General features: G+C 42.4%; 1 protein-coding gene across 3 annotated transcripts in view; it reads left to right on the forward strand.

The window, feature by feature from the left end:
• Positions 1-9,578: 9,578 nt before the first annotated feature.
• Positions 9,579-13,838, forward strand: part of KIAA0319 (KIAA0319 ortholog) — a 35,054-nt gene continuing 30,794 nt past the window's right edge. For all 3 annotated transcript variants that reach the window (XM_057424250.1, XM_057424251.1, XM_057424252.1), the window contains exons 1-2: positions 9,579-9,693; positions 9,861-10,022. In XM_057424250.1, coding sequence (XP_057280233.1) covers positions 9,974-10,022 — 49 coding nt within the window. In that variant the 5' untranslated portion in view covers positions 9,579-9,693; positions 9,861-9,973. The remainder of the gene's footprint in view (positions 9,694-9,860; positions 10,023-13,838) is intronic.

Below are 13,838 nucleotides of genomic sequence, written 5' to 3' on the forward strand. Positions count from 1 at the left end.
GATCTCCTAAATCCTGACACTGACTTAAATGGGATCATGAGTTTACCCCATGAAGTTTTCCTTAAAAAATCAGAAACAAACAAATCCAAAACAAACAACCAAGGCACCCCTACCCTAGCCTAAACAAATAGTATTTAAAGTCTTGACAATCTGTGAAAGGCTCAATCTTGTGGGTTCAAATTGTAAGACTTTCTTTAGAGCAATGAGAGATATTTTTTTTATTTTTTTTTCCTACTGAAGGCTGAGACTTTTTCAAGAATTACTGTAGTTCAGAAAGTAGCACTTAAGGAAAAATTGCCAAAATCCTAAGAACTGCAGTACAACGATGGTTTGAATCAATTAATGGTTCCTTTTTATTTTTGAGGGCTTACAGTCTAATTTGAGGGGGGAAAAATACTTAGTTTCAGTGCTATAGCAAAATTTTTGTTGTATTTTCAATATCGTTATTTATGACTTTGAGCAAGTGCAAAATAAATAAATTTTTGTGTTCTGTGTATTTACGTGGTCCAGCTTGAAGTAAGTGAGTACCTTTCTTCTAACTCCTAGTAATTGACTTGAGATTCTCCAGAAAAATCAGCTCCCATCCGCAAATTGTACCTCTCTGCAAAAGGATGTCTTGGTATCTAGTTGGTGCTGGATGTGTAGTGCAGCTTGTAGTATTTCTTGCTTTCTGTCAGAATGGCTCTTGAACTAGGAAGTGGTTTGAGACCATACAACTTAGTCATACAGCTCTTGTAACAACTTCAGGCTTTGCAAAGCTGAAAAGGATTTGTACCACCTTTTCTGCATGTGTGTCTCTCTTCCAGGCAGTCTGCTGAATTGCCTTTTTCTCTCCACCCCCACATCCACAGCTCAAAACTCATGCTGTGTACAGCCGTTGGATAGTTTTCTTCTGTCTGTTTTCCTGTTTTACAAATAGTTAAATACTGGAGGGAGATAGAGAAATTCTGAAATACCTTTCATGGGAAGCCTTAGGACAGGTTAGATAAAATTCTGAAGGAGGATGCTTTGTCTTGCCTCTGGGCTGTAGAGAGAGCAAGATACCATCTTGTTCCTTCAGGTTCTGCTCTCCCTTTCCAGGTCTCACTTTGTTTGCACTGCAGAGTGTGTATTTGATGACAGCAGAGGGAATTGACAAGTGAGGCCATGTTCTTGTGAAAATGTAAAACTTATGTAAAATAGATCATGTTGTTTTAGAGGAATTGGTCAATAGTTTGCCTCTCTTCTGAGGAGAGATGTTTCTATATCCCTGTGAGTCTGTTAGTGGGGAGTGCAGGGCTCTCGGATGTCTAAACAACCTCACTCTGTGATGCTAACTCTTACTGAGGTTAGTTTTTGGTCTGTGGTGTCCCTCCCTGCTGGTCTAGCTGATAGGTCTGGCTGATATATAATGTCTCTGTTGCTAACTAAGTAGTAAGAGTCCTGAATTATTCTGACCTTATTCCACTTCCTGTTGTATGCCATCATATGATGTAAATCCTGACACTGATAATAGTGTTTTAATTTCACCATTAAAATTCCACCATTCATTGGTGAATTTAAAATATTTTCTTCCATGTAAATAATCCTTGACACCATATATGGAGAGCTTTAAACTAGATTCGAAGGGGGATGGGGTTGTAGCTGGGCTTGCCCCAGTGGGGCAGCACTCCAGAATTGATGAAGACTGGGAGGCCTCCTATAATCCTAGGGTGAAATCGGTGTGCTCAGCTCGCTCCCTGAAATGCCTGTACACCAATGCGCGCAGCATGGGAAATAAGCAGGAGGAGTTGGAAACCTGTGTTAAGTCAGGAGACTGTGACCTGGTGGCAATTACAGAGATGTGGTGGGACAGCTCACATGACTGGAATGTAGTCATGGAGGGCTATGTCCTTTTCAGGAAAGACAGGCCAGCCAGACAGGTGGTGGGGTTGCTCTTTATGTGCGGGAGCAGCTACAGTGCACCGAGTTCTGTCCAGGGACAGATGACGAGCGAGTTGAGAGTCTGTGGGTGAGAATTAAGGGGCAGGCTGGCAGGGGGGATACTGTTGTAGGTGTCTGTTACAGACCACCGGATCAGGGTGAGGAAGTTGACGAGGCCTTCTACAGGCAGCTGAGAGTGGCCTCACAATCACAGGCTGTGGTCATCGTGGGGGATTTTAACTTCCCTGATGTTTGCTGAAAGGACCACTCGGCAACCCAGCCGCAGTCCAGGAGGTTCCTCCAGTGTATGGATGATAACTTCCTCCTGCAAATGGTGGATGAGCCAACCAGGAGAGGAGCGCTGCTGGATCTCATCCTCACTAACAAGGAGGATCTGGTTGAAGCAGTAAGGGTTGAGGGCTGCCTTGGTTGCAGCGACCACGAGATGGTGGAGTTCAGGATCTTGTGTGGCAGGACTAGTAGAATAGCAAGTAGAATTGCAACCCTGGACTTTAGCAGGGCAAACTTTGGTCTTTTCAAGCAATTGCTAGGGGAAATCCCATGGGCAAGGCTGTTTGAAGGTAAAGGGGCCCAAGATAGTTGGTTGGCATTCAAGGATTGCTTTTTCTGAGCCCAAGATCGGAGCATCCCGACACGTAGGAAGTCAAGAGGGCCAGGAGACCTGCGTGGCTAAATAGGGAATTGCTGGGTATGCTCAAGTGGAAGAGGAGAGTTTACAGGTCATGGAAGGAGGGGCTGGCCACTTGGGAGGAATATAAGGCTGCTGCTAGAGGATGTAGGAAGGCAGCTAGGATGACTAAGGCCTCCTTAGAATTAAACCTGGCGAGAAGGGTCAAGGACAGCAAAAAGAGCTTTTTCAAATACATGGCAGATAAAACTAACACCAGAGGCAATGTAGGCCCACTGATGAATGGGATGGGTGCCCTGGTGACAGAAGATACAGAGATGGCAGAGTTACTGAATGCCTTCTTTGTCTCTGTCTACTCTGCTGCAGGCAGTCCTGAAGAGCCCTGAACCCCTGAGACCTTAGATGAAGTCAGGTCAACGGAGCGGTCTGCCTTAGTCGATGAGGAATGGGTTAGAGACCAGTTGAGCAATCTGGACATCCATAAATCCATGGGTCCAGATGAGATGCACCCGTGGGTGCTGAGGGAACTGGCGAAAGTCATTGCTAGACCACTCTCCATCATCTTTACCAAGTCTTGGGAAATGGGAGAGGTGCCTGAGGACTGGAGGAAAGCAAATGTCACTCCAGTCTTCAAAAAGGGCAAGAAGGAGGACCCGGGTAACTATAGACTGGTCAGCCTCACCTCCATCCCTGGGAAAGTGATGGAACACCTTATCCTTGGTATCATCTTAAGGCATATCAAGTATAAGAGGGTTATGAGGGGCAGTCAACATGGCTTCACCAAGGGGAAATCATGCTTGACCAATCTCTTAGCTTTTTATGAGGAAGTAACACGGTGATTGGATGATGGCAGAGCGGTGGATGTGGTCTACCTTGACTTCAGCAAAGCATTTGACACAGTCTCCCACAGCATCCTCACGGCTAAATTGAGGAAGTGTGGTCTGGATGATCAGGTAGTGAGGTGGACTGCGAACTGGCTGAAGGAGAGAAGCCAGAGAGTTGTAGTCTATGGGGCGGAGTCTAGTTGGAGGCCTGTAACCAGTGGAGTGCCTGGGACCGGTATTATTTAATATATTCATCAACGATTTAGATGAGGGAATTGAGTGTACTATCAGCAAGTTTGCTGATGACACTAAGCTGGGAGGAGTGGCTGACACGCCAGAAGGCTGTGCTGCCATCCAGCGAGACCTGGACAGGCTGGAGAGTTGGGCAGGGAGTAACTTGATGAAATGTAACAAGGGAAAGTGTAGAGTCCTGCATCTGGGCAGGAACAACCCCAGGTTCCAGTATAGGTTGGGGAACAGCCTGTTAGAGAGCAGTGTAGGGGAGAGGGACCTGGGGGTCCTAGTGGACGACAGGATGACCATGAGCCAACACTGTGCCCTTGTGGCTAAGAAGGCCAATGGCATCCTGGGGTGTATTAGAAGGGGGGTGGTTAGTAGGTCGAGAGAGGTCCTCCTTCCCCTCTACTTTGCCCTGGTGAGACTGCATCTGGAATATTGTGTCCAGTTCTGGGCCCCTCAGTTCAAGAAGGACAGGGACCTGCTGGAGAGAGTCCAGCGCAGGGCAACTAAGATGATTAAGGGAGTGGAGCATCTCCCTTATGAGGAAAGACTGAGGGAGCTGGGTCCCTATAGTTTGGAGAAGAGGAGACTGAGGGGCGACCTTATTAGTGTATATAAATCTATAAAGGGGGAGTGTCACGAGGATGGAACCAGGCTCTACTCAGTGGCAAACAATGATAGGACAAGGGGTAATGGGTACAAACTGGAACACAAGAGGTTCCACTTAAACTTGAGAAGAAACTTCTTCTCAGTGAGGGTGACAGAACACTGGAACAGGCTGCCCAGGTAGGTTGTGGAGTCTCCTTCCCTGGAGACATTCAAAACCCGCCTGGACACATTCCTGTGTAACATTATCTAGGTGTTCCTGCTCCGGCAGGGGGATTGGACTAGATGATCTTTTGAGGTCCCTTCCAATCTCTAGCATACTGTGTATACTGTGTGTATACCTGCTGCTTCATCTTTAAGATTTCCATTGTTGTTTGTTCCCTCCACAGCAGTTGTATTCTTGTAGAATAAAAGTTACTCTTTCCCTCAAGCACTGCTGGTTTTGTTTTTATTTGTCCAGTTGGTGTCAACATTTAACAGAGCTGTGGGAACTGGTAGAGCACCTGGTCCGTCCAGTATATATCATCCAGGGTATTTTCAGCTATTCAGTTTGTTGGTTGATCACCATTAACTTGCAGTTTGTGCCCTGAACTTGACTGAGGTAATTGACATAGAGTTGGAATGTAACAACAATCTAATGTCATCCTTGAACAAGATATGTGGGAGCCCCTCTGAATGAAGCAGAGAGATGTTTGTAATTACAGCTACATCCTGTAGCTACAATAACTTTCCATCAGTAATCGTGGTCTTGCTTTCAGGTACAGATACCTATTGTTAGAAAATTGTGTGAGAGGAAGGTGACTTTGCATAGATCATAAGTACTGATGTCTGTGATAACTTCTGTATCTGCTCAAGGGCTTGAAAATTATTCCTTTTATTTAGATGCCTAGTGTGTGGCTGTTTTGATGTTGTGTGTGTTCATACAGTATCTGTTAATGTTGAAGCTCCTAGTGCTTCCACATATTCTGATTTTTTTTTTTTTGTGGTGTTAGACATGCTACTGCCATGAAGTTCTGTTTTTCTTTCTTCTACAGTATTAGTACAATGTTAATGCTCAGCTATTAACGAACTGGCTCAGGTATTAATACAGGTACAAGAGCTAATGAAAAAACTGATTTGAATTCTTCATGAAGGGTGGATTTTCTGAAAGAATGTCTTACGTTTAGTAGAAGCATTGATGTGTGTGTATATATGTATATAGACACTTGCATTAAGAATACGACCACCAAATTGGTAATGTGTTCATTTATTCAGCTGTCCTGCTTTTTATGAGAGATGCTGTCAGTTAAAAAAAACAGGTGTTTTGCTTTAGCTGTGGCTTGAGTTTCAGATGCTGTTTCAGTATTTCTTCTGGCTTGTTACCTAGCTCTTCTAATGACCAGAAAGATAAGGACGTGAGAAGTCCCTGCTTGTCTTCTCTACCAGTGCTAGCTGTGGCTGTTGAGGACCCTTGTTCTCCTGGAGATTTCTGCTGTCTGGCATTGTTCTCTCTGGCTGCTTTCATGACGCTGCTTGTTCCTGTATCCGATTTTGTTAGCGTGAAGGGATTCTACTACACCTTTTGTAGAGCACTGGTATATCGCCTTATGCTCTATTTGCTTGTATAGGATTTGAATGTATTCCCAGAATGTACAGGTAATTCGGTCTGTACATGTTTTTACTGTTATAGTCCTGGTCTAATTAGGTGTAGGAGGTGGCAGGATAACTCTACTTGGCTGGCCTGTTTCTTCCTTTGAGGGAGAAAATTACTTGAGTCCAGGTGAACCAAATGCAGGGTGAGATTTGAGGTGAAGGGGGGCAATACAGCCAATTCCTTTTCCTTGGAAAGCTGTCATACTTCATGTGTTATTTAACAAAAGATGTTGTGGTCCTGATGAGCAACTCTGTATGTTTAAAAGATCGTAAAGTCGAAATGCTTGTATTGAAGGATCAGTTTAGAATTCCCGCTTCTCCTGTTGGCTAAGGCATTGCCAGAAGCTGGCAGCTGGAACAGGAAAACATGGCTTTCAGAGTAGTGTATATGTACAATACCTGTATATTTTTACCACATCTGCCTATAAATGTCTCAAGGCTGCAGTTCCTCATCTAGCTAAGTGTGGGAGTCAGACTTGAACTGTTAAGAGCCAAGCAATTCCGCAGTTACTACCAGCAGTGCTGTCTGCTCCTGTTGTAACAAAGACAATGGGCTTTGTGATGCCAGTGAAGCATAGGAATTCAGCTAGAAAATCTTGCGGCCTTTGTTATTTTTAACTGCTGGAATATCATGGCTGGCCACCTTAAAATTTGATGTCTCTTGTGTTCGTGTGATGAAACTTACGCTCGGGAACAGTACAGTATCATGGGGAAGGTGAGAGGAACATTGCATATGTACACTACAGCAGTGTTTACTGTCATAACTGTTTAAGAAAGCATGCAGGTTTTGGTAATTACGTTCTCATCTGTGGATCAGAACCTATGCACTGAATTGTTACTGTGTGAGCTTTGTGTCTGAGCTTGATTCTAATATCAGGGAATGCAACTTCTGATATGTGGAAATTAAGCATCAATAGATGTGTAGCTGCAAGGAAGCATGGGAGGACACAGTGCTGCATTTGTGCATTCACTGTGTCCTCACATTGTGTGTCTCGTATGGATTCAAGGAAGATTGTGCATGCAGTCCCAAGTCTAGTATTTTGTAGCTTTGGTAATCCATTTTCTTAATAAATAAATAAATAAAAACAACCACCACCAACAACAAAACACCAACCAACCAAATACTGGCACACAAAAAAACTAACCAGAAAAATAACCCACCACTGTTTACTACAAGTGCTTGTGTTTCTGAACTCAGGACAAGTAATGCTGCAAAAATCAGGATCATTTATGTGGTGTCTTAATGTTTTTCATAGCATTGTTACAAGTAGTCATGTGGACTTATCAGTCAACTATTACGCAGGAGACAGAAGCTGCTCCTTTTAGTCACAGTGAGATAGTGAAGTTTGCCTTGCAGAGGAAAAAGACCTATAAAAATTACTTTTCTGCCTCTGATCAGTGTTCTGTCCTTGTGATGTTCTGATACTGAGCCTGATGCATTTTTCCTTAGGCTAAAGGACCAAAAGTCTGTCTTAGGCATCTGGTCCATTTGACTGCTTCTGGAAAGGAGTGAAGGTTACAGCAAATGCACAGTAACTCAGAAACCTTGAGTTTCAATAAGCTTTTCTGCAAATCACAGGTTTTGGTAGCTAACAACCTTTCCAAATCTAGAGAGATTTCCATAGAAACTGGAAAAAGGCTGTATGTGAAATTATGTCTTGTCATAATATCTTCCCTCCCTCTCAGTCTGTTGAGGTATTTGGGGTGTATGTGTTAATAAGTTGGAAATACATACTAGGTTGTCCGTCCTATCTGTGCTCCTCTGTTCCCATTCTCAAAAGCAACAGAAACACTCTAAAATATTGGAGTTTATAGAAACTGTATGCTCTGTATGACACTGGTTTAGTTTGAATGTTCTTGAATAAAACACTAAAAAATAATCACTTTGGATAATGTGTTAGAATGGATGTGCAAATGATCAAAATGGCCAGGTGTATGCTGGTGGGTTCAGCTTGAAAGGCTTAAGAAGTCATCTAGAGATAACTGCCTGTATAGCTGAGAGCCAGGATAGATTCGTCAAGGGACAGTCATGCTTTACCAGCCTCTTAGACATTTCATTATAGAAATGATTCTGCATGCTAAGTGGTACTTTTGGAACTATTTGGCTTAAAAAAACAAAAACAAAAAAAATCTTTGGGGCTTTTTATCTGTTATAAAAACCATAACTTTATAGATGGAAGGAAGGAAGAGCAATGGGGGAATGCAAGACTAAAAATGGTGCTATTGCTGAAGAGTTTGTCTGATAGGAGTGGTACTTGTAAGCATCCAGACAACCTGTTGATCTTTCTAAGGTGAAGCCTTCCTAAATTAGTCCTATTCACTCTAAATTAGTCCTATTCACTAAAGAGGAGCATGGCTGTTCTGTAGCTATTCAGTGTATTCTGTCAGGAACTGTTTCCCGAGAGAACATCTAACTACAGATACTGAAATAGTGTCATTCTAGAAGCAGTGTAATGTGGTGTGATATGTTTTGTGGGGTTTTTTGGTGACAGTTACTTCTCATCAGAGATAAGCTGTTTTAGGAAGAGGAGTTTTATTGATGTTGGATAGAACAAAGGTCACAAAAGTCAAGTAAGATTTTAAATTGGGTACCAGAATTTTGGAAAGTTAGTAATAGTCTTTCCTGGTTTTGCAGGGAGCTTGCCCAAATGTGTGTATATATATATATTTTTTTTTTTTTTACTTAGGATTTGTTTTTAAACCTAATCTGTTATTTTCTCCTTGCTTTAGTGATGTTCTGTGGTCATTTTGCTTATGTCTTGAGCGCAGTTAGTGTTTGTACCACAGACTTGAGGAGTTGTCCAGTACTCTCTGACCACACTCCTTTAGATGTTCCACTTGTGGAGTGTGTAATGTTTAATATCAGATTCACTTATCTGGAGATGTAATGTGGGATTTCCGATTTAGCAACAAAATACAAATATGCTGAAATTACAATGCAAATATACATTACACCTGGCAAAATATAGCAGTGGCTGGATACAGTTCAGTTGCAATACCAGTGTGATTCTGATTGCTGGTCTCTATACTCAGCTCGCCATTGTAACACTGGGCATCCTCTGTAACTGGGAAGGAAGGCATGAGTTGAAGCCAGTTCAAGCCCCTTGCACTCTTCAGAATTCCTCTGTTGTTCAGTTTTTATACTCTGTGTTGGGCTGAGCCACATATTCACTTCCCCCTGCTGATCTGGCTAGCTCAGGGAGGCATTCACACTCCTCAGTGAATTCCCTGGGAGAAATGTTTACACCATCAGTTGCTCGGCTCAGCTGTTAACAGCTGTTTAACAAGTCACATAATGAATAATCACGGGGAATAGACTGGGATGCTCTGCCTTGAGAAGGGCTGTTCTCCAAAGAAACCTCACTGTTTTCAATTTACAGAAGTGTCTTTTGGTCAAATATCTACTTAGGATCCTTTATGTGGGAGGGGGTGTGAGTTTGGCTAAATTTTTTTGTCCTCACATGAGTAATGCAACTTCAAACTATTTGTTGTTAGTAGATCTGTTTCTTGCTTAGGCTGCCTTATTTGGAGAATTCAGTATCCTGTAAGGAGTTTACCTAGGAATTCTGGAGAAGTGTCTGCTTGCATTACCTGGATAGCTGGGAGGTATCCAGCTTGAGGGCTATCTCAAGAGCTGATTTAACACTGCATGAATTTTAGCATGGACATGCTGACCATGATTCCTCAGTTAAGAGTACTTCCTATTTTCTGTTTAAAGTCAGAGCAAAGCTGGGTTCTAGATAACTGAAGACAGAATATCTGAGGGTTTTGAGGTACAGAAACACAGCCATGCAAATCTTTTAGGGACATTTCTGCATCTTCAGAGAATGAGATTTCCAGGTAGGTAATTTGTTCTGTATCTTCACCTTGGCTGGTAAACTGTGTCATCCATCAAGAAGTCAGGAAGTAATAATAAAGCCTGCATTTAACCTGTTTATTGGCTTTTACTCTTCTATTCTAATTAATGCTCACATCTGACCTATTTTTTCCTGTCCTGTTTGTTGCAGTGCTTCATGGCTACAGCAGGGTACTAAACAATATTAGAGGAAATCAACATTAAGACGCATAATTTCTACACAGCTGGTTGGAAAAGCTGTTGTCACTGCCTTCCTGGTGCAGCATGGCATTTGGACTTGGTGTTCTCTGCCTGTTACTATGGGCAATAACAGGTAGGATATTACTTCTTGTGTGTCTGAGTCATGAACAACAAGTGAGTGCTCCTGGGGTGTATATGCAGGTGTGAATGAAATATGTCCCAGCTCTTGCCTTATTCATCTTGTGACTCCTCAGTGCTAACAGCTACATAACTGGCAGTTGGTGGCAGTGGAGGAACAAAGCTGGGAGCTGTTTGGAGCCAATTTCAATAGGATGTTTCAGTGCAGATGCATGGGGCAGGAAGGAGTAGTGGGAGAGTTCAGTTTTCCTTCTTTCTCTTGCAAGACAACAATTTAAGAATGATGTATTGCTTATGTTCTAAGCTGCCTATTTTCTTCTGGAACATCATAAGATGCTTGATTTATGAGAAGCACAAATGCATTTGTTTACATCTCTCATCTCACCATCTGCTTTACAGACGTGTATTTCCTTTCAAAGCTCACAGGAAAGTCCTGTAAGCTTCTGCTTTAGCCAAAGACATAGGTAAATTACTTTCTTTAGTAATCAGATAGGTTAACAAATAGTAATTCTTAGTACTGGTTTTGTGTCGTAGGGAGATTTATTCTGGTGCAGGCAGTTTTGGCATGGCAACTACAGAACAATATATTCAAGGATGGTGTGTATTTCTTTAAAAGAGTGTCTGAAATCTGGCTGTGGGGATAGTGGCAGTATTGATGTTAGCAAGAATTTAAAAAATAATGCTCCGTTACCTGGCTTTCATCTCCTGTAGTATAAACAGGATTGGATGTTTCATGAGGATGAACATTGCTAATGTGATAAGGGTTGCATGGACTACTGAATTTGGAAATACTGGATGCCGAGGAGTAGGTATTAACTACAGCTGAGGGGTGATGGGCATTAACTACAGCTGTGCTCATGGCTGGTTTGCAGTAATCCTCAAAATCATCCTGGGCATCTTATAATGCCAAGCTTTTTGAGGAGAACATGGAGCTGCGGTTTTTGTTACTGTAGTAAATAATAAGTATGCCTTCTGTAAACAAGTAAAGTGCTCTCCTGTGAGATACTGAGTACCTGCTGTAGGGTCCATGTCAGTATCTTTAAAAAAAAAAAAAAACACTTCAAAAGAAAGCAGTAATGTGCAGTAAATACTGAATTTTGGCTGTGTAGAATGTCACAGTTTTATATTTTTGATGATGCTGTTAATTGCTAGCAGGCTAGAATATCCTCAGTGTTCATGTAGAAAGTGGTTTTGTTCTTTAGCTGCAATTTTGCTATGCTTTCTTGATATACCTGAGAACAAAATAATTATGCTCAGACTGCTGGCTGTATTCCAAGCCTCTCCCTGGATCTTGGGTACCAGAACACAGTGTTCAGGGGCTAATATATTCTGGTATCACACATTATTTTAGTATAAATTTTAGTATTTATTTCCATCTTGGTAATTTGCAGTATTTTCCATCCAAGTGGAGCTCTAAACTGGAAGGTACTTGCTGTTTTTTTCAGGATATATTTGCTGAAATACATCAGTGGATGCTCTCCTGTGTTAAGTTAAATGTACTGCTTTTTAGTGCAAGCTTTAAGATGGATTGACTTGGGCTCATGAAGCTGCTAGACGTTCATTCTGCAGTTTTTCTGCGCACATGAGCTTGTGATTCTAAAAGCTACTTAGGAGAAAAAAAGTTTTCTTACCACTTCTTTTAACATAAGATAATGAGAAGGCTGGCAAATGAGAAAGGCTTGACATTGCATCTATCAGAGAATAGAGAAATGGGCTTAGTAGGGAATATATTCAGAAGGGTATTGAAGAATCTGCTGCCATTTATCAAAGGAAATTTGAGGAGGTCTGCTCCTTCCTGTTTAGATTATATTTGTTTGAGTCTTTTATTTTGTGTGTGGTGGCTCTTGGCTAATAGTTTTTGACTGCTTTTCATGAATATGGTGGGTTGATGTTGGCTGGCTGCCAGGTGCCCGGCAAGTTGCTCTATCACTACCCCTTCTCAACAAGGCAGAAGATAAAAATATGATTAAAAGCTCACAGGCCAAGATCAGGACAGGGAGATCACATACAAGTTACATTCAAGAGCTAACTAGACTAGACATAGATAAAATAATTTATTGCCAGTTAATTAGAGTAGGATAATGAGAAGTAAGAGCAGATCTAGAAATACGTTCCCCCTGTTCCTGCCAGGAGTCTGCTCCAACATGGGCTCTCCCCAGGGTCACAGCTTGATTCAGGGCTTATTTACCTGCTCTGGTGTGGGGTCCTCCACAGGCAGCAGGTATATATCTGCTCCTCCATGGACCTCTGTGGGCTGCAGGGGGCCAACCTGCTTAACCATGGTCTGTACCACAGGCTGCAGGCGAATCTCTGCTCTGACACCTGCAGGATCTCCTCCCCTTTCTTCACTGACCTTGTGTGTGCTGACCTGTTTCACTCCTCTCTCCTGCCTCCTGCTGTTGTACAGTGTTTTTTACGCCTTCTTAAATATGTCATCAAAAAGGTGATGTACCAGTGTACCAATGTCGCTGATAGGCTCAGCATTGGCCAACAGTCAGTTCCTCTTGGAAATGACATGGGGACAGCTTCTGGTGTCTTTCCACAGAAGCATGCCTGCAGTCCATTTCTTCCCACCCTCGACTACCAAAACCTTGCCACATAAACCCAATACAATGGGTTAAAAATAAAGAAAAGCAGCTAGAACAGTAGACAGGTCACCCAGTGGATCAGATGCATACCACTGACTCAAGTTTGTGCCTCTCGGGAGGCTTGAGCTGGATGTGGTGATAGATGGTGGGTACCATGTATACCATGTACCATTCTTCTGCCACTCAGCATCTGGTGCAGTTTGGACGAAGCTTCCCAAACCTGCAGATGCAGCTTCTCTTTTCTCCAAGTAGGCAGTCCTTACAATGCCAGTTTCATTTCACTGGCTTATATCCATTCATTGATGAAATCAACTTAAATTGAAATAGATTTAAATTATTCTGGCCATTAATAAAAAGCAATAGTTTTAAGGGTAACGCATCCAAAAAATTACTGACTCCTCCCCCCACTGCTTTCCACCACAGGAAGAATTTACTTTGTAACTGGGAATCCAGGACCTTGGAATCAATTAATCCGAAGCAGGCATATTCTAATCTGGCGTTTGTGGCAGACCTTCCAGGTAGTGCTACTGAAATGCATTTCTGGAAATACAATAGTGTTCTCCTGACTGGCTCTCAGTTTTCTCTTACTGTGTGTTTATATTGTGATGCTTTGTTCTGAAATAAGCCACTCCAACAAAATGCGAAGATGGATTGGCAGATAATTGCAGTCACAGGTGTTGAGCAGCCTCGTCTCGTTTTGAACTCCATGCAGCCCAGCCATAGATTACATGGCCTCACAGAGTCTGCTAGACATCACCAGTGTCCTTTTCTTTAGTCTGGGAGAGCGGATGTTTCCAGACGCATAGCAAGCCATCAATTTTCAAAATATTTCACTATGGGTGGTCTTGGACTTTGAAGAATAATGAGCACCCTTTTCTTACCTCGTGTCTAAGGCATGAAACACATGCCAGGACAAAGGACACTTTAAGATGTAGGCATGTCTTTGAAATCATAGTGGAACCACTAGCCTGTGTTTGCAGTGCATTCTTTCTTACTTATACTGCCATGGCTACGTGTTCTAGTAATGTGTTCTGGTTCACACAGGTCTTTCCAAAGGCAAGATGGTGTAGTGTCTGATAACCATCTTTGAGATTATAGTGAGTTATGCAGTATGCCAGGTTAGTTCATATTGTCCACGTCTCTGTTGGAAGTGTTGAGTGTTTCCCTGTGAAGGGATGTATGTAATGGCTGCACTGGTGCATCTACTCTTGTAAACTTTTTGT

The sequence above is a fragment of the Pezoporus wallicus genome, unplaced genomic scaffold, assembly GCF_028554395.1.
Source record: "Pezoporus wallicus isolate ANWC-B61680 ecotype Strahan unplaced genomic scaffold, APGP_CSIRO_Pwel_v1 contig_5485, whole genome shotgun sequence".
Classification (NCBI taxonomy): Eukaryota; Metazoa; Chordata; class Aves; order Psittaciformes; family Psittacidae; genus Pezoporus; species Pezoporus wallicus.